Here is a 24,583-nt window from a genome sequence, read left to right on the forward strand (position 1 = left end):
ATGTGGCACAAAGTTCACATTATTTATTCTTGTTTGAATAAAGATGGTCACATTCAAATCTGTTCTTTGAATGGTTAATGAAAGACGCAATTTAAATCACACAAAATAGGATTCTTCAGTTAAAAAGTAATAATCCGAGAAAAAAGATGAGTATTTATTTGGTATGTATAATGTTTGTGCATTCATAGTCTTGAAAAAGTTTATACAGAAAATTTTATTAAAATTTCAAACCTTTACCACAACATTAAATACATGTCAAATTTAATTATAATAATACGATACAAAATTAAACCCACGATATATCTTCTTCTGATAAATGCGTTTTAGCCTCTCGAATCGATCTTAATAACCTTTGTCTGGCAACCTGTGGCAAATTCATCCTTATTTTATTAGTAGGCACAACATGCTTATTCTTTTTAATGACTTTGGTTGACTTCAGCTGTTTGTTTTGCTTGGAGCGTACTGCTATGGTTGCACCAGTTAGTGTAGAACCTGTATTTGAAGGTACCTGTAATAAATATATCAGTTAAAAGTTTTAATATAATTGATCAATTGATAATTTTAATCAATATAATTGGCCATTCAGGAATATAGCCAAAATTAAATTACACGACAGGCAATAAGTTAGTACTTAAACTGATATTGAATTGGAAATGAATGGATTGGAAATTTTTTTCCAAATTTAAAAAAACAACCCAATTCTCATTTTATTTAATTTTCATTTTCTCGAACCTCGGAATAAATATTATGAAGATTATTTATTCTTTATAATTTAGTTATTTATAGTATACATTCAAAGCGTATCTGAAAAAGTCTTCGCTCATCTATGACATGAACTGAATGTTAGTTTTATAACTTGTAGCGAATATGTTTGCAAAAAGTTTAAACAAATTTTTTTGAGTGATAGCTTTTTTACTGATTTAAAAACTAAAATCAAAAAGATGCTCAATTTGAAAAAGTGAATGGTGGAATTCATCAAAATGTTTTCTTTAAAGTGAACTGAAACTTTTTGCGGAGAAGGTTATTACTACTGAAGATTTCACAATGAGCATTTGTAAATCTTTGATATGTTTATTGGATCATCAAAACCAAATATTTATTTGCAAAATCCTACATTGCTGTATTTGACAGGAAGTTCCTGGTCACCCATTGTTAGAATCATTGGGATGAGGTGTTCCTTAATTCCACCTTCAAAATTTGATTTCAATGTCCAATATTTCTATCATTTTTAATATGGATATTATTTGTGCCTCTTTTTAATATCAAACAATATAAGAGAACTATTAGGAGTTTGACAAATTGAATCAAAACGTGGCCTCTAAATGTACTATGAGCATTAAAAAATACATCAACAGTGGGCCAAGATCTTTTGCCTCATACCTGCAACAAAAAATGGACGATTGAGATGATTAATGAAAATTGAATATTCGCTATGTAATAGAATGGTACCTTACTGAAAACGGCTCACGTCACCAAGTCAATATATACCACTTAATTTCATCTAATTGCAGATAAGTTATTTTGTGTATACAGAGGAGTGAACAGAGATAGCTGTTCTCGCACAGACTTTAACCCCTTCCTTCTCGCTTCCATGATATTGATGGGCTGGAGTGCTCAGAGTATAACTAATTCATTAACGCGCCAATAAGAATAAAACTAATTCATTTCTTTTGCCCGGTAAACATTTTATTTCTAATTTTACACACCAGATGGCAGTACCAGGATATTTTTAAGGTAATTGTAGATAGTTTATTTTAAACTAGATATCATTAGATTAGATGATAGGCATTTTTATGGCCGTTTTCTTGAAAATTAACCAATCGTTAAGGGGTTAAGTGATATTAAAATAAGAATCAGCAAATGTATCTTCAAAACACTGCACATGGTATTAAATTTTCTGTGGTTAGATGTTGTTAAATCGGTTAAACCTGCTTCTTACTGTCATTTGTCTCCAGAAATTACACTACAGTATATTATTATTTTATAGCGCATTTATGCGCAGTCTTTGCTTTGTAATGCTTATGAGGGTTTTTCTCTTGTTATCTTGGATTTAAGATTAGTTAGTTAATTTTCTCATTTTTTATTTTAACAAACTTTTGATGTTACAGTAGCATTTGACAGCACTATACCTTCCAAAAAAATGTTGGAAATAAAAATGTTTTTATATTAGAGTTTAAGACATAGTAACACTTTTAAAGCAATATTCAACTAATTTTGGAACTTCTGTGGATTTTATAAATTTGTGTGGGTAGTAATTTTGGATAGGTAATTTATTACTATAAATTTTCCTGCTTTAAGATATTTATTTTTTCAACAGGAAAGTATTGATTTGGATGCAACTGAAAATTTTTCTTATCAGAAATTACACAAAAAGAAAGACATTCATCAAAAATATATAAACAGAAAATTTTTTATTATAATGCACATTACAGAATCGTATTGGTAAAATTTTGAATAAAAAAAGCCAAAATTCTTTAATAATGATGTCTATATTTCCCTTAAAACAAAGGTTTTATTATATAAATCTCTTTTAAGATCAATTTTAACATATGCTTGTGAAACCTGGACCCTATCTTGTACAGATGAGGCTATGTTGGGTACCTTTGAGAGAAAGGTCTTGAGGAGTATTTTTGGTGGAATTCAAAAAAATCGTATGTAGCTTAGAAAATCAATTCTAGAGCTTTATCACTCATATAATTAACCTGATATTATTAACTTTATTAAACGACAACGAATAAAATGGGCAGGCCACGCTATCAGAATGGACGAAGACTGTACTACAAAAAGAGTTTCCAATGCAAGACCAGTTGGCACACGAAAAAAAAGGCAGGCTGAATTTGAGATGGATAGATGGCCTAGAGAAAGACCTTTTGGTCTTAAAAACTAAAAATTGGAAAACACTAGCAGAAAGAAAAAAGGTTAGCCCGGAAAAAACTTCTTGAGAAGGCCAAGGCCCACACTGGGCTGTAGCCATTGATGATGATATTTCCCATATTTTAATTGGGTTCTAACCTTATATCGAAAGATACGACCAAGTTCCCTCAAAATATCTCAAATCAGTTTATTTTTTAAAATTTAGTTGAATATTAAATATTCATAATTGAAAGGGTGAGTGGATACTATTTTCATGATATTCTTGTTACTTCTGTAATAATCATTTAAAATAAATAGTTTTCATTATCTAATTTATAGTTATTTTCTGTTTTGTAAATAAAACTTTATAGTTATGACTGTAATGAATTCGCATCAGCACTTAATTAAGACCTTCAGCTCGTAAATTAAAGATACTTATGAGCAGAATGTATTGTAATAATTTTTACTAAAAAGACACAATAGTAAATAAATGAACCTTACTTTAGTTTGTTTTGGGTTGACTTCTTTTTCAAAGTGTGGAGTATCTTTTGCTTGGTTACCATTGAGATGACCGCTGATCTGACTGTCAAATCTTTCTATCAGCTTTGCTTGCTTTCTGTGAAGAGGGATAACTTTGAAGTGAAAAGGCTTTTAGTGAATTACAAACTTTAATTTTTTGGACAACTCTGCCAATATCTTTCAAAGTTGTTACATTTAAAATGCTTTGTTTTAAATATGTTTAGAAAGTTGAATAAAAAAAACATACCCACAGAAAGATGCACAGGACCGCCGTATGTTTATTAATTTGCATTACAATTTGCGTAAATATGGATCATTACAAGGTAATAGGCATAGTGAGGGTAGGCCAAAAGGGAGTCGAACTGCCAGCATGGAACAAAAAGTGTTGGGGACCGTTTGAAAGCACCCAAGTCCCATGTGCTGTCGTAAGAGGATCTCGGAGTAGTGTTTGCAATGGGAAGGCTTACACCCATACCACCATCGCTCCCCACAGATCATGCTGCGCTTGTGCATTTAGCACAGTGGTACCTAGACCAATGTCCCCAAGATGCGTTCATATATATATACAGTGAAACCTCCATTAAGCGGACATTCAAGGGACCAAACAATTTGTCCGTTTATGAGAGTTGTCCGTTTACGGGAAGGGTACCCTAATAACGAAATTTAACACCGAAAATTGTTTTTAGAATATTCTCAAAGATGTAGAAATAATTAAATAATATCTACAAGGATACTGAAAATATCTACAAGAATATTTATTTAAACAATAAGAAAGATAAAAAAGAATATATAAAGAAGTTTGATATAAATACATAATTCTGGATGTAGCTACAGATAAATAAATATTATTTTCCTATTAGCATAGATACTCAAGTTAGACATATGATACCAAATAGAAGCGTACTGTCCTCAGTCCGTTTCAATTATTAGGTTCACATCCCCTTACACCTACTTATCATTTGATAGGGAACATGGATATTACCTTCTTGGAAAATAAACCTCCCATGATTCACAGAAAAAGTAATGCATACCTGTAAGTCATGAGGACTACAGGGAGAGGATTATTCACAATTGATCAGCTATCAAGTGTCTGAATAAATGTTTCATTTATATAAACACCTCAAAGATTATACTTCTGTTCTCTTTTTTTATCCCAGTTGTGTTAAATACAGTCTTCAAATTGATAAGAAAATTAAAGAAATTTTCAATGGGGAAGAAGCATTGAGAGAAGTCATTTCAGCTTGAGGGGTCTCATAACCTGTGTGGTCCAGATGAAAAGATCAAAAGATGCCGATGTCAGAATTATTTCAGGAGTGCAGTACCATTTTCTCTCCTTTCTTTACAAAGATAAGGCAAGCTGACAGGAGAAAGATTAATTTTTCGGTGGTGAAATAGCTTAACAATATTTTTAGTTATGGATAAGGCAAAAAGTTTTATTTACATGCTTTAAAAATGGGGAAAAGTTGCATTTTTTTATCTTGCAATTTATTTAGAAAAAGTAGTGTCCGGTTTGTAGAGATAAAAAACAACGTTTCAGGATCAAAATGACTGTCCGCGTTGCGGAGAACGTACGTAATGGTCTATTCATAGAAGATTCCCGGGGAATTAAAAATATGTCCGTATTGAGAGGCGTCCGTTTTGCAGGAGTGTCCATAACAGGAGGTTTCACTGTATATATATTATATTTAAAACAGATTTCTTTTTATTGCTTAATACACTTTAAAAACTTTAGTTTATAATGCGTTAAATTAAAAAAAAAATATATAATTATATTGGAAATATTATTAAAAAATAAATCATAAATATAAATTTGAAGTTATATTATTGCTTAAAATTGGTTTTATAATATATAATGTATGCAAATAACACGATTCAAATTTATTTTAAATGGAATAGAAAGTATTAACAACCGAAAAACAGGCCGATACAAATATATACAAAATTGAAACAACAAAATAAATTGTGCTGCCTTATACCTTATTTTAACTACAGGATGGCAAACATTTCTATTTAGAATAACGTTTCTATTTATTAAAAAAAATTTGCCTTACATTAAAATAAAACGTGGTTTAGAAGAATAGGTTTTTAAATTAGGAATTATTAATGTCGTATTTTTTGCAAAAAAAAAAATTCATATTCAATTGCTACTTTTTATATAAAATAAGTGCATTAAAAATTCACTTCGTTCTTTATGCATTTTTGAAAAAATCCAAAAAAGCTATAAGATTTTTAAAATGTCATTTTTCTAGACCAAGTACTAAATCAATTTTGCGAGCTAGAACTTATTTACACAACAATATACAACAAATTGAAATAATTTCATATCTTCATGCTTCATAAATGTCTGAATAGTGGATTTCATACAAAAAAAAAAAACTTTAATTTAAATCAATGATATATATCTTTTAAAAAAGTTGCTCATTTAAATCAATGAACCCTATGAAATATTTAAATAAAACAAAATTTAATCAATCAAAAATTTCATAATATTTAAAAAAATAATTAAAATTCAATTTTAAAATAAATCAAAGGAATACTTTTCAAAACTTACATATGTATTTCTGTCAAATCTTTTGAAATGTCCTTCATCATTCTTTCTTGAGAACTTTTTGTTTCTCTAGTATAACCCTTTTCTGCTAAAGAATTTGCACAATTCTGAGATACTTGATGTCTTGGCCCACATAGAGCTTTGTTATGACTTTTCATTTTTGCAAGGAGATTTTGTATGTTTGCTATCAAATTATGACTCTCAAATGCTGACTGTTAATAAAAATTTATTAAGTTAAAATATGATATAATTTATTATTGTTTTATCACTAAGAAATTTCAAAGCATTAGAGGTTTAAAAAATCTTTTAAAACATATTTTGTAGCATGAGTATTTTAGCCAAGTATTTAAAGAACTGATTATTTTTTATCATCTAATATTATTAACGAAGTTTCAACGATTCAATAAATGTGAATGTGATTTTCCTATAATCATAAAATCTGTATCTTTTAATAAAAATATCCGATTGCCTCTCAAAATAAAGATTATTATTAAATAAGGGCTCAAAATAAGAAAGTATGGACAATTTTACAGGATTCATACTGAAAAAGAAAAAAAAAAAATTCCCTGACTTTTTCAGGTAGATTTTTGTAAAATTCCAGTATTTTTATTTTAAAAAAATTCAACGAAATTTATATTTAATTAGAATGATACATCAAATCTCAACTGTAACAAAGCAATAATAAACTACTTTTATTTTTAAAAAAAATAAAGTGATTTTAACTATACCAACTCTGATTAGAAATAATAAATTGTCAAAACTATAAACGTGACAGAAAAGGATAGTAAGTCTAAGATTAAGTCTAATTTTTTAAAAACATTTTATAGATGGATATCACCTTTTAAAAGTCATACCATAAAAAATATAAATTTATTTGTGAATAAATTTAATAAAAAATAATTATTTTAAAAATATTTGTCCATACTGCAGATTAATTTTTTGTGTTATACTAGCATAAATATATTTATAATTTGTTATGTATATTAAATAAATGAACTAGTTGAACAGTATCTTGAGTAAATGAGTTGTTTCGTATATGTTTAAAAATATAGGACAAGCACTAGATTTTTCATTAAAAATAGAAAGAATTAGAATCACCTTCCAAGTACTAATAAATTAATAACTAAAAAATTCTCATAAAAAATTAAAAACACAGCTAAATAATATACATATCTATATATATTGTCCTCAATTCAAGTGAGGAAACATTTAGGCATTTATTTTACTTTGATAAGACATTAGGAGAGTTTTGTGCACATAAAAATGAATACAGACAAATAGAAAATACAAAATTTTAGTCCAAATATACCTAGAAAATATTGTTATTTGTATTACTAAATAAAGTGGATTATTAAATATATTGGGTGTCTCAAGAATGACCAATGATTTGAAAACATTTTATCATTTGATTCACATTAATAAGAAGTTAGGAGAGTTTCATGTTTATAAAAATGAATATAGACACATAAAACATGCTAAATTTTAGTTCAAATACACCTTAAAAATATTGTTATTTGTGTTAATAAATAAAGTGGGTTACTAAATATATGGGGTGTCTCAAGAATGACATGATTTGTTGTTATTTGCTTCTTATTAATAAGAAGTTAGGAGAGTTTTGAGTGCATAAAAATGAATATGGACAAGTAATGCACACTAAATTTTAGTCCAAATATACCTGGAAAATATTATTATTTGTGTTACACTAAATAAAGTGGGTTACAAAATATTGGGTGTCTCAAAAATGACTTGACATGCAGCAGAAAATAATGCTTTATAGTTTTTTTAGGCAACTGTGGATGAGATTTGCCACTAATTTTGAAACTAGGTGATATTAAAACATTATCCTAAGCAGAAAGCAGCAAACTTTATGTTTACCTTCTATGACTATATACCTTATTATCTATCATTTATAATCGCTATCTCTAATCAGTTATCTTCTTAACTATCAACTATCTTCTTTTCATTTAAAAAATATTTTTCAAATTGTCAGCTATTTTTAGGATTCTTAATAAACAATAAAAAAAAGAATGAATCTATGTTTGATAACAAGTAAGAATAATATACTAAAAAAGTGGTAAAAAATATTTTCAATAAGGTCTTCTTTTAAAAAATTTATAAGGAAAGGTTAGTTACCCCTCCTAAAATAAAAGGGACATCATTAATGTTTAAATGATAGTGCAAAGGAATATCTCTTGAAGAAGGTGGGACACTTTCACTAGGTAACTGATCTTGACTGTTAATAGCATCCACATTTCGGGCACTTTCACTGGGTAATTGACTAGGATTGTTGATAGCATCACAATTTGAGGCATTTTCACTAAGTAATTGATTATGACTGCTGATAGCATCAAAATTTGAAGTTGATACTTCTTTGGCAGGTACAGTAGGCTCAGAAGCAGAGTAGGTACACTAGCGGAAGAAAAGAATATTTTATTAATCACCTAAATAAGAAGAGCGTAACTGCTGACTTGAAAAAGTAAAATCTGGTAGACTTAAAGGTAGAATAGTAATTTTATACAGACTATAGAAAGAGAAATAAACACCTAATATATAAAAAATTTCTGATATTTCTTATGATCAATAAATGAAACTAAAACATAAAAAAGTGAATTACCCTAATTACTAAGAATATTTTAAATTTGTGATTGACAAAATGGAATTAATTGTCAACTTTTTTGATAATGTTTTACCTTTTATGAATTTTTTTATTTTAGAATATATAAAATAATTTAAAAACAAAAATAAATAAAATTTAAAGAATAAAAATTCAGTTAATTACAATAAGAAATTAGCATTTTTTTCTCATTTAGTTTAAAATTTATTTGACATTATACACATTTCTTTATTTAATAGTAGTACTACTATTACTTAGTTAAATTTTCAAACAAAAAATGACCTCAATAAAAAATGGATATTTGAATGGTTTTTTTTCCCTATTTGCATAAAAGCCAGTAATATTTTTTGATAAAAATTAGGGTGCCAGGAGAAACAGTCAAAATTTAGTAGTTTACTGGAATATCTATTAAATTTGAGTTGTCAGTATCTGACAGCTCATATTGATGTTCAATTTCAACAGCAGTGGATTCTGTTCCATCGCTTCTGGTGTTCCTAAACTTTAACCTTAAATATACTGAAATATCTAGTTGAGTTGACAGCTATGAAAGATAAGCTCAAATTAATAATAATAAAAAAGATCAAAAATACATAATCAGATATCAAATTATTTTCATATGGTTAGTTACTACTTACAGTTTCTTCTGTATGAGATGTGGCTGATTTTGAAAATTTTGTTGGCATAATTTCATGCAAGCTCATTCCTGTTTGAGTTTCTTTGCAACAATTTTGTATCTCAGTGTAATCAGTATCAGACAGCTCATATTGATGTTCAATTTCAGAAACAGTGTGCTCAGCTTCATCATCTCTGGTACTTCTAAACTTCAATCGCACATATTGAAGTTGTAGAGATAGTAATTTTAATCGGACATCTGATAAAGTAATATCTGGAACGAAATTTTTGTTTAAAAAAAACATAATTCATTAAAACTCGGATACACAAATTATTCAAGCTTAAAATAAGCATACTATAAATTGAAGGAGAGCAAAAAAGATAATATTCTTCACAACAGTAAACAGCAGGGGCTAAATAGATTATAAAAAAATTTTTAATGCTAATCTATCTGATTAAATGAAAATTTTATTATTGAAAAAATGTTAATAAATAGACAAAAAAATAGACTTTTTTGGAAAAATGTGAAAAAAATTAATGACCAAATTTTTGTTATACAAAGCAATACGTCCTTAGAAAAATAAACTGCATGAAAAAGAAAATCTGCCTAAGTGTTATAACATGTCAAATACGCCAAAAATAGTAGAGAAGATGCGAAAAAATTTAAGATGCATCCCCTGTGAAGCATAATACTCCAGTGCGCAAAGTAAAAAAAAAAAAAATTTGCCAACATAAGTGTGCCAGCAAACTTATGTTGGCAAAATTATAACCAAACTTTCATTTTTCTTCGTTAATAGTAGGTGAAGAGAAAATTTGAATAATCCTGCATATTAAATATTGTTATATTTACTTGATAAGCCTTGATTGTTGAATTACAACTCTGCTTGTTTTGAAATATTCTGTTCTATCGATCCATAGAATCATCATAAATATGAATATATGGATAAAGAAGTAGAGAATTTATATTTTAAATTTTCCGCTTACAGTAATAGAACCCAGAAAAATGGAAGTCATGGGTCCTAAAGACCTGTAGTTTCCAAAATCACTGCATATATACATGGAATCGCTGTATATATGCATAAATATTTTCTCTATAAGCAATAAACACTATCTTTGAGATAGAAATTATGTCGAATAAGAACTGAAATTTTATTAGGCTAAGAGATTTTATATTACAAAAGTACATATTTTATAAATGAAAGCCCTATTTTGAATATGTGCTCAAAATGCAACAGAATATAATTATTCGAAAAGCTGAAATACTCGTATCCTACTAGTGATTGAGTTCAAAAACTGATTTATATAGAAAGCTTAATTTTTAAAATAAATTATCACAAACACTCTGAATAATGTTGAATTGAAAAAGTTACATTTAAGAAATAAATTGAAAACAAGAAATTGTTAAAAAAAATATTTTGTACAAATTCATATTCTAATTTGAATAAACTAACAGAATATAAACATAATTTTTTACAAGAAATAATTGTTAAACATAATACTATTTACTTGGAACCTAATTGTTACCATGAATAGATTGGTTATTTTCCAGGTCTGTCTGGTTTTCTCAGGTTTTGGGTAAAAAAAAAACCTATGTTTCCTCATACTCCCCAGACTTCTTTTTTGCTTAAATAAAATTCCTCAAATCATCCCCATCAAATTTTAATTAAAATCACCAAGATGCTAGATGGAGCAAATAAACTGCACCAAAGGAAAGGGAGAAAGAANAAAAAAAAAAAAAAAAAAAAAAAAAAAAAAAAAAAAAAAAAAAAAACGAAAGAAATTTTTTTACATTTGATAAGATTGAAATATTATTTAATTACATAATTTATTTAAAAAAAAGCTAGCTTTTTATTCCCCTTATCAAGCACACACAAAATAAAAAAAGTCACCCAATAGTTGTGCATAAGAAAATAAGTTACATAAATGAAACATGTTTCATATTCACTATTTTTCTAGTGCATTTTTCATCAGTTTTAAAGTAACATGCAGAAAAGGCTTGCGCTTGTCAGTAGTACTTAATAATTCTGATATTATTTCTTTGTAAATAAGTTAATTTTTGGTTTACTGATTATTGAGAAGTACATTCACATGTTCTCATTAAAATGTATAAGAAAAATAGATTCAGTTTCACATAAAAATTCAACTCTGGGATATATTTTGTGAACAATACCTAGAACATACTTGCCTCCACAATAATTTTCCAAAATTTCAAAATTTTTTAAAAGTAATTTCTTTTTTTTCTTCCAAACCCTTAAAAAGCTATTTTTTATTTAATAAAAAATTAGTTTATACATAATTTAATGAAATAATTTTAATAATTATCACGTTTATGTAAGTGTTATCTTGATTTTTTCAAATCTGTCAAAATTTGAACTCAATAATTTAAATAAAACAAAATTGTTAAATTATAATTATTTGTAATTTATGTAAAATAAATTTTTTAAAAATTATAACTATTTTCTATCTATTTAGTAATCATTTTTCGAGACACTTAGTGTATACTGCTATCAAGTTTAAGTATTTTTCTTTTTCATTAGCCAGGTGCAAGTAAATTCAACCAATTTTTTTGTATCTTTTAATTTTATAAAAAGGACCATTCTGTTTCATGTTTTAAAAAAAAGATAAAATTAAAAAAGTTGAATTTACTTGCCCCTAGCTAACTGAAAAGTACTATTTTTTAAGTATTGTTTTAACTCATTTTTATTTTATAGCATTAAACAAATTACAGCAAGTTTTAAAACTCCAGATTTGTATTCTTATTTATCCCAAGTATAAATTTGTAAGTAAAATTTTACGGATTAGTTATGTTTAATATTATTAAAATTTTAAATCAATACAGTTCCGTTTCATACAAGATATCCTTTCCTTATAATTATTTCTATAAGTAGTGTACATTTTTTTTAGACATGTTCTAGCAAAGTGTGTTTGAAATTAAATTTCATTATCAAATAGCTTTTAAGAATTTAGCACTGCATTTGGATAACCAGATAGTGTTGGATGCATAAAAATATAAAAAACTGGCTGTTAATATGAAGAAAAAAAATAATCTCCAGTTTTATGAGTATTCTTTTATCTAAGAATTACACTGTTAAATTATAAATACCCAAGATGATAGATATGATTTTTTCAAAACTTTTTCAGGTATAAGTCAAAATCAAAAAGATTTATTACATTTTGAATGCTCTGGGCAAAATGATCATGTCACTTAATTACAAGCCTGGATAAATTTATATAAATACTATTTCATTATGAATATATTTTGAGATAATCAGAATATTAATACATTTTACAATATTTTTCAATCACCCAACTGAGTTTTATTGAGGGGGAAATTGTATTTTTTTAAAATTCCTTCCCTGAATTTGGAATAAACATCACACATAACCTTTAATGAAAACTGATTAGAAACGAGGAATTTCGACAAGGCTCAGTTAATTTTAAGAACATAAAACATGAAAATTGAGACTTGTGATTGTTTCCCAATATGCCTTGAATGCATAACAGTATCTTCTGTACATTTCAACTCTGCTGTTATCAATTTATTCTTTCTTAACTGTCAGTTTTAGTAAAAGAATAAAACACTAAAAATTACAGTTAAAAAATAAGTGTTTTTTTAAATGTTTGATAAATATGGTGCATTTACTATTGAATCTCTGTTCTTGAATGCATGAAAATTCTTAGAGAAATCCACTTTGATACATGAAATACATTTATGAATAATATTGAGTGAAGAAAAATTGAACCAATGATTTGCACTCCACCAGTGCTTAGCGATGGTAGTTCTGATTATATAGCATTGTTGTTCCTTAAAATAACATTTCAATCCAATTTAAGTTAAAAAAATTTAACTGTAAATTTTCTTGTTTTGTTTGTTGATATAACATGTCAATATGTATCATATCCATTCTTACTATCCCTGCCATTTATTCAGCTAATGAAGGTCTAGATGACTATTGATGTAAAATTCCTAAGTTTTAATGATTAAGTGTTAACACTCATGAACATTTACACAATGAATATTCACCAAGGTTAATGTTCTAATTTTTAGGTATTAATAAATTTATTTGAAAATTTTGTGATTATGCATTTATTAAGTTTTATAAATTGATTATTAACCTTGATTATGTTGTAGTTATATTGATTTATTATTAAAATTGATTAAGTTGTAGTTACAATGAATAAGATTTTACCAAAAAGAAAAACTTCTTAAGTTGAATTTGTAAACAATAATTTAAACAATTTTACTTAGAATGGTTAAATTCTTTATGAATTCACATTTCTGTTCATATTATATCCTGCAGTTATATTTTGTGATTCTATAACTGACTAACAAACTACGAAAATGCCAGAAATATACTTCTGAAGTGCAAAAATTTAATCAAGTTATAAGCGATTTCTTTTAAAAAGTTAATTGCATATTACAAAACACCAAAGTTATTTTCTCTATTTACAAACAATATAAGGCGTTTTTGAAGCCATGTAAAAGCTTATATTACAAATCGTTTCCTCACATGCCCAACTCCCAAAGGGGATTAAGTTAGATTTTAATGCTAATTTCCCAATACAGTAAAATTCTTTTGTAAAATTGCACAGAAAATTTCTGTAAAAGAAATGTTTTTTTTGTGGTCACTTTATGAAGTGTTTGGATCATTATTCAATAACGCTATGAAGCTAATTTAATTCAACTAAACTGTCAACATAGAAAATGGATTATAAAAGTTTTGTTTTTTCTTTTATTACATAGGATAAATTCAATTCTAGATAATGGAGGTCAACTTAGATAGGTGATAACCTTGAGATTTCTTGGTGCTCAATTAAAAAAAAAAAAAATCTTTTAATAATGCTCAACACTTGCAAAGTTATAAACGAATTACTGTTAACAAAAATGGTGAAAGGAACATTTACACTCAAATCAAGTTTAATATGACACTAATTTTAGAGTAGAAAATCTCAAACAGTTGGCCCTCTGTTTAACAAGGCTACTAAATCGGAAAAAAATTACTTTTAAGGAAATTTCTTTTAATTCAAACTCACCTTTAGAAATATTTTAAAGTCATCAAGACTTTATGATTAAAAATATAATTAATGGCACCTTTATTTAGGAAAGTAAATATCTATTTATTCTATATATGTTAAGTATCGAAAAAGTTTGGCAGTTCCTGGATAAAATGCATAAAATGACTGAGATTTTATTGTTTTTTTACGAGTAATGCAACGATTTTATTACTAAGCAACATATTCAATGCTGTTGATCACATATCGCAATAAGCAAAAATTTAAAAAAAAAAGTCAATTCACACAGTGTTCGAAACCATTTGTTGTTCACTAGTTCGAGAAGATAAAATTCCCCTTGGACCTTTATAAAATAGTAGTCTATAAGACCACGAATGCATCTGCCTTGAATTGATCATAGAATAGACACAAGTTCATCTGTTTGGAATGGTATGATAAAGGTTACGGAGTAATGGAATAATTTTATGTGGCAATCCTGCAACATTCATCCTGTTTTCACTTTTGAGGTTTATAGACCTATTTATTTACAATACAAAATGCAATTTTCAGAATTAAGGGCTTTAATATTTAAAAAAAAAATATATATATATTAAATAATAAAGAAAAGGATATCCCGTATGAGTAAATAAGTGAACTGTAGGATTTCAAAATCAGTGGTAGGCAAATTATAAATATCTAATGAGACAATGAAAAAAATTGGATAAATATGACAACCAAAGGTGACATGTTCAGGGGGTGCCAGCTCCAGAAGTCATAAAAGCAACCTTTTCTATCGAGAGACCAAGACAAAAATTGCCCTCTCTGTACCCCAAAGTCAAAGAAAAGAATACATAATATACAATTTAAAATACAGAAGAATACAATATAAAATACAGAAGCCAATAAAGAAGAGTAAAAATTCTTTTTATTATAGACCTATTTTTTCATTGTCTCAATTCCTTTTGGATACACTTCTGCTAAGCGTGTTTTTCCATTGGAAGTATTATTATTTTTAATTGCTTTAAAATTTTGAATTTTTCACTTAATATATTATTAATGGCTAGTCTGATGAGGGAAATAACAAAATATAATACACAGTATGCATTATTTAATATTAATGTAATTTTTCTGAATTTTATTTGGATATTAGCTGCTAGCATGGATAAGAAATAATCCAGTAGATTTCACAAAATATAAATTTCATGATAATTGTTGCATCATGTAATAAATATTTTATGCATAGGGAATTTTTATAGACATCAAAATGGAAAACTGTAATATTTTCCAGTCATGATTGACATTAAACATACAGTGGAGCATCGTTTATACGACGATCACTTACACGACGATTACATTTATACGACGTTTTAGTGTGGTCCCAAATCATTCCTATTCATTTTAATGTAAAAATATATCGTTTATACGACGCACAGAATCGGTTATACGTCGGTTTTTAGATTTTGTTCACGTTTATTTAATTTTTTATTTTTTCTTGTGTATTTTAAAAAAGGGCGGAATTTGCCAACATGAATGATACAGAAAAGGGTGCCAACAAGAATGCTTGGATGACGACCGTAATTTTTACTAGATGACTGAAAAAACTAGACAATGTTATGAAGAGGCAAAAACGAAAAATTTTGCTATTCATCGACCAATGTCCAGCGCACCCATCGATACTAATTATTTTGGAAAATGTAAAAGCTCTCTTTTTTCCTGCAAATTGCACAAGTGCGCTTCAGCCATTAGATTTGGCCGTGATTAGAAATCTAAAATTGCATCATAGAAAGCAGTAAGTTCAACTCGCTATTCAAAGCATTGTAGAGACTAATAGCAAGAAAATATAATTAAAGGTAACATACATTCAAATTGCTCACTGCAATTTTTCTTCTTTGGTTATTTGTTTGTTTTGCTTTGTCTAATTTAGAAATTTATGTAAATCAACACGTTAAACATTAAAATTAACTGAAAACAGAGTTAATTTCAGTTTTAGAAGTAAAAATCGATTACACGACGTTATCGTTTATACGACGTTTTTCGGTGGTCCCTTCGGCGTCGTATAATTGATGTTCCACTATACTTAAAATTTTATGTATTATGTTTACTCATAATTTCGAATATTAATAGGCATTTAATTCATCAAACATAGTTAACAGATTTTCGAAATTAATTTAAAAAGAGAGCTCTGAATAAAAATAAATGGAACATTTTAGAAAAAAAAAAAGTTTTGAACTGATTTCTATAAACGAGGTTCACTTCATTATGTAGTTACACTTATTTAATTATTCAAGCAAGCAATAGTCGGTACAAAAATTCTATTTCAATAGGGATTTTTTTAAGAAACTTACTCAATTTTAGGGAATTTTCTAAAATGCACAAAAACCAGGAGAATTTTAAATAAACCAGTAGAAATTACCAAAATCCAGTAGAGTTGGCAGCTATGTAAGACCAATCTATTTTATTCAATTGTTTATCCATTTTAATTTGAAATAAACAAATGTGATGTTAGGAAGCATGAAGATGATTTTAAGTGAACAAATAAAATTAAATTTTAAGCAGACCAATGCTTTTGTTTGTGGACCAGTACATAATGATGCTTATTGGTCCAAAGGAACAATAACTTCTTCATAATTTTTAATGCTGTTCACATACTTTAAATTTATGTAAGTAGCTTTATCACTAAAAATTACAAAAAAAAAAAAAAAAAAAACAATTTTTTTTAAAACATACATACCTTTTTAAATGTTTTTGAAAATCTTTTTGGTTTGCCTTCCCAGTAAATAAATTTTCTAAGTTTGTACTGACAAAATAGAATTAAGTCTGGATTTTCGTTATGTGGCTAAATATTCATTCACAGGTCACATCTCAGTGAGATACTGTTAATATTGCAATCTTAACTTTTTCTTCCGGCTTTACAATATTTTGTATCATTATCAAATGAAGGAAAAACTTCTTAATAATCTTGATTATGTTCTTAACTATTTTAAAGTACAAAACTAAGTTTCTGGATTGTCTATAAATAAGCTTTGTCACCTTTTACTAAAACTTTTTAGAACAAGAAAAATTTAATAAAAAAATTTGGTGTTTGAAAATAATATAATTGAAACATTACTGAAATTAGCTATTTTAGCATGAATTAAGATATATGCTTCATTAATGCAGTACTTTGTATATGTTTAGTCAAAAGTAGTGTTATACTCTTTTTTGGTTTATAAGACAGTTTAAAAAAATTTTTTTTTAAGGAATCAACCATAAATTAAACTACAAAATGGCCGATATGGTAAAGTTTTGAGGGCTGCATACAAACTGTGCAAGGAAATGTGATTTATAATAAAAATACCCAGGTAATAACATTGATACATTATTAGGTAAAAAGTCTGAGAAAATAGTTAGGTGGCCTGACCTATCAAAATAAAACACAAAAGCTGGAGAAAATTTACGACTCACAATATTAGGCTTAACTTAAATTTAACAATAAGTTAAGTAAACATTTTGAAAACTATTAACTGTCTTAAAAAATTAGTATAAATTATTTGCATGTGGTATGTAACTTTCAATGTTGCAAAAAGTTTACTAAAATTTTATAATTATTGAAACTCTCACCTTCAGTATCAGTACTTCCACTTTTTGATGACATTTCTCTTTCAGAATTTCTTACCTGCTTAAGACGTTTAATTTTGGTCTCCAGTTTTTGAAGAGCTTTTACGATTCCTAACAGAAATATTAGCTATCAGAAATTAAATAAAAAAAGGCAGACAAAATAATAATAATAAAGAAACCAATGCTTCTTTAACCTTTTGCTCTTGAAACCTCATGTTGTACCTGGATGCACTGAATGGAAGATAATTTTCTGGGGATATATGTACAATATCTGGGGATATATGCAATCTTGTATGTACAATGTAGATTAAAGCAAAAGGTTAAAAAGGAAACCATTTAGTTCTTGAAAAAAAATTACATAATTCAAACTGCAGTTCTCAATTTAAATTTTCTGATTACAAAAATATTTTAAGAAAAGTTTTCAATAAGATAACCATAATTTTTATTGTTAAATAATTAACTTTATAAAAATTACTAAGATAAATAATACTTTTACTTAAAGTTTTATTATCGTTGGTATTAAAAATCAACTTAAGGTGCAAACTTTGTGTAAAAAAATAAATAGCTATTACTGTACAATGAGAAAGAATTACTAAAAAAATTGTTGTAAAACATACTTCTTTTAAATTTTAGTAACCATCCAAAAATTAGTAAGAAAAATTTACTGACTGAACTACTAAAATGGTCAAACCTAGCCTAAAAATAACTAAGGCCTTACCAAAACAATTTTAACCCGTTTGCACAAGATTGAAATTTAAAATGAGGTACTTTTCTTATAATATAAATAGGTTAACTATCATCATGAAATGAAATTTTTTTTAAAAAATCAATATAGTACTCATAAAGACAAGTCATTTGAAGATTTTTATTTCATAATATATTACCCATACATAATAAAATTTTTAATAGAGAAATTAATAAAAAATAATTACCAAGTTTAGGCTATAAAAAATTTAGTATGATTTAGGAAAAAAAAATAAATTTACAGCAAATATTTATATCAAAAGAATTTAAAGAAGAAAAAGGAGCATTATCACAACACTTCAAACATGTTAACAAAAATTACAACCAATATGGCATTAAATTTGCAATATGCAAAAAAAAAAAAAAAAAAAAAAAAAAAAAAAAAAAAAAAAAAAAACATATATACAACAAAGAAAAAGCCTATTAATTGGGCTTTTTTCTTATTTTACATTGCAAATACACATAATTACAAATCAGTTGCAAACATATCTCTATGTAAAAAGTCAAAATAGTTCTATAGATCGTAATTTACAGTATGTATCAGATATTTAGAGACTATCTGTATCATTTAAATAGGCTATCTTAAGATAATACATAGTATAAACATTCTTCCTTATACAAACATTCCTTTATTTACATCGCTAGATTCTGTAAGTGATAAATATACATATGTATAAAGTCACTCAAAATAAAGAAATAAAACAGTACTTAACTGTTAATGATACATAGTAACATTTCCTACCATTTGGATGATGCGCTCATTTCAAAACCAGCTACCCAGTTTAAATTCAATTGAAAAAAAAAAGATATTTAAAAAAAAAGTTTTAATGCCTTAATCAATACCTATCAAAAGCTGTTTTTAACAGAAAATTTTTCTTTAGCTTTTATCATTTTCAAAAATTGCTATTGCTATATTGTATTGCTAATATTTAGAGAATTGGTGATTTTTATTCAACTAAAATCAACAAAAAATAATTATTCTGACTTTTTATATCAAAATATTTTTTTTGCAAAGTATTTAAAAACACTTATATGCCCATGTTTTTTTTCTTTAACCCAAAATTTCAAATTTTTTTTAACTAAATTTATGCATATTTATCTCTTTTAAAGCTGGCTCTGAAACCAAACAACCCACTTGTTTCGAAAAAATAATAAAACCCTTTCATTTAATAACATTTCAGTTATAGAATTTAATATACTATGATAAATTAAATCTATTTAGTTATGGCTACAATTATGTGTTCGTGTCAACTATAATCACTTAGGCAAAGGTGTAACAGCCCCTTGCACCAGCAATAAATTCAAATTATATATGAATATATATATTCATTTGTTCAAAGGTGGTTAAGAATAAAACTCTTTTAGTACACCCCCTTCTGTGATTTCTTTTTTAGTGTCTCAAGCTCAAGCAATGCGGCCTTACTGCAATTGGTGCTAAAAGTTGGCAACCATTTTGACAATTAAGCAAATATTTCCCAGCCCTCTTAATTTTTTCAGAAAAATACCTTTTTACCAGTATGCCTATTAGCAATGGCATTACGACAATGTCAATGAATTACCAAAGAAAACATTTTAAAAAAAATAATAATAATAAAAATTAGCAGTCAAATTTAAAAATTTCCTTGAAAAATTATTTTTCCACTCTGCTTGAAATATCTTAAATGATTATTTTTCCTAATAAAAGTTAAGACCATTTTTATGGATTTAACTATTGTCAAACAATATGTATAGGGAAGGAATTATTTCACAAATTTGTATAAGTTTCACATTTCCAGCACAAATTAATTGAATAGCTCTAAAAAAAAAATGCAGATTTGTTTAAAATCTCTTATAAAGAATATTTCTAACTTAAAAACTAGCAAATAAGATCTAAATATTAATAGCTCATTTAAAACAAACTTAGGTAGAAATTACCTTATCACATATTATCACACAACTAGAACAAAGAAGAATTAATTTTGTATTATATAAACTTTGAAATATTTTAGACTAAATCGAAAAAACTTTTTCACTAAAAGTTAAATTTTTTTTAGCATATCTACCTCTAAATTGTATAGAGAAAATAAACAATATCTACTAACAAAATACTAAAAACTATAGCTTTTAAGACAGTAAATGCATATGCATGTACAAAGCAAATTTACCAAAAAACGCAAAAAGTGCTCGAAATTTTCCACAAGATTTGCATTAGTTATTGAATATATTTTTCTATGAAAATTAATATCAGTTGGAAATTGTCAAAACTAGATAGTCAACACAAATGCTGTTAATTATAAGAAATTAGTATATATAGGTAATATCTATTTCATTAAGGAATTAGTATTTTATCTGATTAATAATTTAATCATATGTATAAATATATACAGTATAAAATTCTAGCATACAGCATATTTGACAAAACTTTACAATTCACAGATGAATATCAGAAAAATTAATTTTACAACATAAGTGTAGAGAATTACTTAACAAATTATAATATGCCTATATAAATTCAACCAAATACTTCAAATTTAGCTTTCGCGTGAGTAAGAATATGGGATTTGAGATTAGTTGACTGGGCAAATTTTTTGTTACACTCATCAAAAGGACAAACATAAGGTCTGTCGCCCGTATGAATACGCACATGAGTACGGAGATTAAAGTCCAAAGAAAATCTTTTCCCGCATCCTTCAAAAGTACATTGAAACGGTTTTTCTCCAGTATGCACTAACTGATGTCGTTTAAGTTTTGAGCTTTCCACAAATGCTTTACCACATTCAGCACACACATGCACTCTAGGACCGTGAGTATGCAGGTGCTTCCTCATAGCAGAATTATCTCTAAACATTTTGTTGCAACCTTTATGAGGGCAGGCAATTGTCCTAGCAATGTCATCATTCTGTTTACGAGGCTTCATTTTGGCAAATTCCGCTAACTGCTTTGGATCACTTAAATCTACACCTGGTATACCACCAGGTAAAGATTTTTTTCCCGTCATGTATTCGGTATAATCTGGATCAGGTTCAGGATTAGTGGAATCATCTACAGATATACCTTTTTTATTGTCATCATCACTACCAGAGGCCCATACAGTAACAGAAAACTCTCCTTCAAGTGTTTTGATTTGAACTTGTTTACGATCCCATTTGCGGGCAGCTCGTTTATTTTCCGTGAGTTGTTCACCGGTAAGTTTGTTTTTACCAACAAGTTTTTTACTTTTTCTGCCTCGTTTGCTTGTGGGACCAGCACTGGTATCTAGCATTACATCAGTCGCCGACACAGGTATCTGTTCGTAAGCAGACAAACCTTCCGATTCCGAATCAGCACCGACTATTTCCTCTTGAGGTTGAAGAATAATACCTTGGCTAGTAGCATCCAGTAACGGTTGCAAAGATATAAGGGGTTGCTCTTCGGAGACTTCACCAGAAGCACTTACAGTTAATTGGGTTTCAACAGGCATACCGACCAGGATATCGGCGATTTCAACTTCACGAGTGTCCGAAACAACAACTTCGGACGCTATGTCAGTTGATCCCAAGTTACTCATGTTCATATTAACATTAGAACAGGGCACTAGTCCTAAGAGAGTAAAGAAAGTTTAAAAAATTGTTAAAAGTCTTTCAGAAAACCTTAATTGAGATATACTGCAAATTTGAGCACAGAAGAGAGATATATGATTGAAGTATCAGAGTCAATTAAGTCTCTGTTTTTACATTAAATCATACGTACGTTCGCCTTTAGAAGTTTCGAGCCCAGGAACACCATTGAAAACATACAGGCCGTTGTTGAAATCCATTCTACCAGATGTTTTTCTATTTCATTGACAGTTAAACTTCATCAGGAGACATCGAAACTGTCAGAACGATAGCTTTCTTATCTAGTTTATTATCCTTCAGTATAGCAACAATCTTCCACCATTTTCTTTTGGAGACAGTTGCCAAATTTTAAAGAAAAATATTTTATCAACAACATATAACAAAATGGCGGCGATGCATCAGATGCTTTCATTTTAGTTACGTAAAAGAGGAGAACCGGAACTTAACAATAAAAATTTCTTGGCAGCAAATTATAGGGTTATCGTTTTTTGGCTTAAACATTTTAGGTTTATCACCAACTTGGCTTCATTATTATTGTGATTTTCACAATTTATAGTTACTAATTTTAAAGTCTGTTAAAACTGTCTGTTAAGTATGAAGTACCGTAATTTATTTTATTGTATTTATAACTTATTTTTACTTTTTCGAATTCTTCGTCGTTATTTCCTTTAAGGTAAATAAAGTTGAGGAAATAGATTTGAGAAAATAAATTTATAGTAAATATCATTTTTTTTTTCTAAAGAAGAAAGAAACAAAACTCTTTTAACCCTTGCACATGCAGAATTTTTTTTATAAAGAGATGTCTTTTTTTCACATTTGAAGGGTTAAAAATAAAATGCGTATTTTCTTATTTATTTATTTTCGACATTTATTTCAAAGTTTTTCGATTCGATTTTATTTCGTTATTCGTCAAACCATTACAACATTATTGCTAGAACACCTATAGCTCTAAGACAAACTTTCATTTCTTTAGAGAAAGCGGCTCTCAAGATGGGCTTAAGAATAAACGAGAGCAAAACTAAATATTTGCCCTGTACTAAAACAAGCTTCAATAACACTAATTTAGAAATTGAAGAATATATATTTGAGGTTGTTGACAATTTCGTTTACTTGGGTTCTGTAATAAACAACAGGAGCAATATTACAATGGAAATACAAAGAAGAATTTCTATAGCTAATAAATGTTTTAATAGAATTCGAAAATACGTAAAATCTAATGAAATTCATAGTAAAACAAAAGTTTTATTTTATTATATAAATCGCTTTTAAGATCCATTTTAACATATTCTTGTGAAACCTGGGCCATATCTTGTACGGATGGCGAATTGACAAAACATACCGTAGATTATAAACTAGGCGATTGCACGTGGAATTGAACGAAATTACATTAACCTAAACAGTGAAATTCGATATTTTTTTTCTCCTCCTCGGCTAGCCATGATGAATAAAAATAACTCATTAATTCATTTTAGTAGAAAATTAAAAAAGAAAATAACCTTTTTATTCTTAGGATCACGTTACAAATAAACTGTATTTATATTTTATTAAGCGCAATAATTTATATTTTATAAAACGATCTAGTTTTTTGATATAACAGATTTAATTTTTTTTACAAGAATTGTGTTTGTGAAGAAATAAAAATAATTTATTAATGAACCAATCACAAAAAATAACGTAACATTTTAATACCATGTTTTATTGGAACGCTATTTTAAAGAATTAATTCTATTTAACTTTTATTGTAAGAAAACATAACCTGTTTTAATTTAGTGATTTTCTCTGTTAAATCAATCTTGATAAAAGAATAATGTAAACTTTTTTATGAACATTTTTTTTAGAAATTAACAAAGACATATTATTTATTAGAAAAAAAAATTGGAGTATTCAAAAATGTTATCACGCTTTAAAGTAAAAATTTCTTGCAAATGAAAAAATCGATATTTTTAAAATTTTAAAGTAATCGGAAATTCGCTAGTGAAAAAAGAAATATGTGAAATAATTTCAAGAAGGGAAAAATGTACAAATGAAGGGATTTTTCTTCAATGACCTATATCGCGTTTGTTTTATTACTAGAAGCATTTATTGTAAAAAAATATTTATTAAATAACTTTTTTTTCAATGGGATGAGATCTTAAACTTCGTGAAAAATTGACTCAATTCCTTAATATATATAAAAGTCCGTAAATACTTCATTTATTATGGAGGTCATAGATACCTTGATACTCTTTCAGTATAAGAATAATAAATGCAATTAATAGAAAATGCACAATTTTAAAAATATATTTTATTTACATATATTGGGTGCAGGTTATTCTGCAACGATCATACGTAGCATAAATTTATAGATTCCTAAATACTGTTATATGAATTAGGTAATTAAAAACATAATTAAAAAAATAACAGAATTAAAAAATAACATAATTAAAAAAATTTTCAACCTTTAATTGAAAACTTCCTGTTGTCAAGTATTAATAATAATTATAATTTTTAACAACTTTTTTAAACAAAAATTTTTAATTCTCAAACTTA

General features: G+C 27.2%; 1 protein-coding gene across 2 annotated transcripts; it reads right to left on the minus strand.

Annotated features, from left to right (window-relative positions):
• Nucleotides 1-195: 195 nt before the first annotated feature.
• On the minus strand, nucleotides 196-22,477 carry LOC107454734 (transcriptional repressor protein YY1). Of its 2 annotated transcripts, XM_043042024.2 has the most exons (7): nucleotides 22,188-22,475; nucleotides 17,739-17,846; nucleotides 9,170-9,420; nucleotides 8,054-8,329; nucleotides 5,924-6,132; nucleotides 3,355-3,469; nucleotides 196-508 (listed from the first exon to the last, which is right to left on the minus strand). In XM_043042024.2, the coding sequence occupies exons 1-7, from the start codon at nucleotides 22,252-22,254 to the stop codon at nucleotides 287-289; spliced, it is 1,248 nt and encodes a 415-aa protein (XP_042897958.1). In that variant the 5' UTR covers nucleotides 22,255-22,475; the 3' UTR covers nucleotides 196-286. The 2 variants fall into 2 exon arrangements, with proteins under 2 accessions (XP_042897958.1, XP_015927500.1); XM_016072014.3 differs by lacking the exons at nucleotides 196-508; nucleotides 3,355-3,469; nucleotides 5,924-6,132; ... (1 more) ...; nucleotides 9,170-9,420; nucleotides 17,739-17,846 and adding an exon at nucleotides 18,587-22,037 and having other exon boundaries at nucleotides 22,188-22,477.
• Between the last annotated feature and the right edge of the window lie 2,106 nt (nucleotides 22,478-24,583).

This window comes from Parasteatoda tepidariorum, chromosome 4 (genome assembly GCF_043381705.1).
Source record: "Parasteatoda tepidariorum isolate YZ-2023 chromosome 4, CAS_Ptep_4.0, whole genome shotgun sequence".
NCBI lineage: Eukaryota > Metazoa > Arthropoda > Arachnida > Araneae > Theridiidae > Parasteatoda > Parasteatoda tepidariorum.

Coding starts and splice junctions, on each gene's coding strand:
- LOC107454734 (XM_043042024.2), bottom strand. CDS start 22,254: ATGGATTTCAACAACGGCCTGTATGTTTTCAATGGTGTTCCTGGGCTC. Junction 9,421..17,738: donor TGGAAGTACTGATACTGAAG/GTGAGAGTTTCA, acceptor ATTTCGTTCCAG/ATATTACTTTATCAGATGTC. Junction 8,330..9,169: donor CATCTCATACAGAAGAAACT/GTAAGTAGTAAC, acceptor TTCTTCCGCTAG/TGTACCTACTCTGCTTCTGA.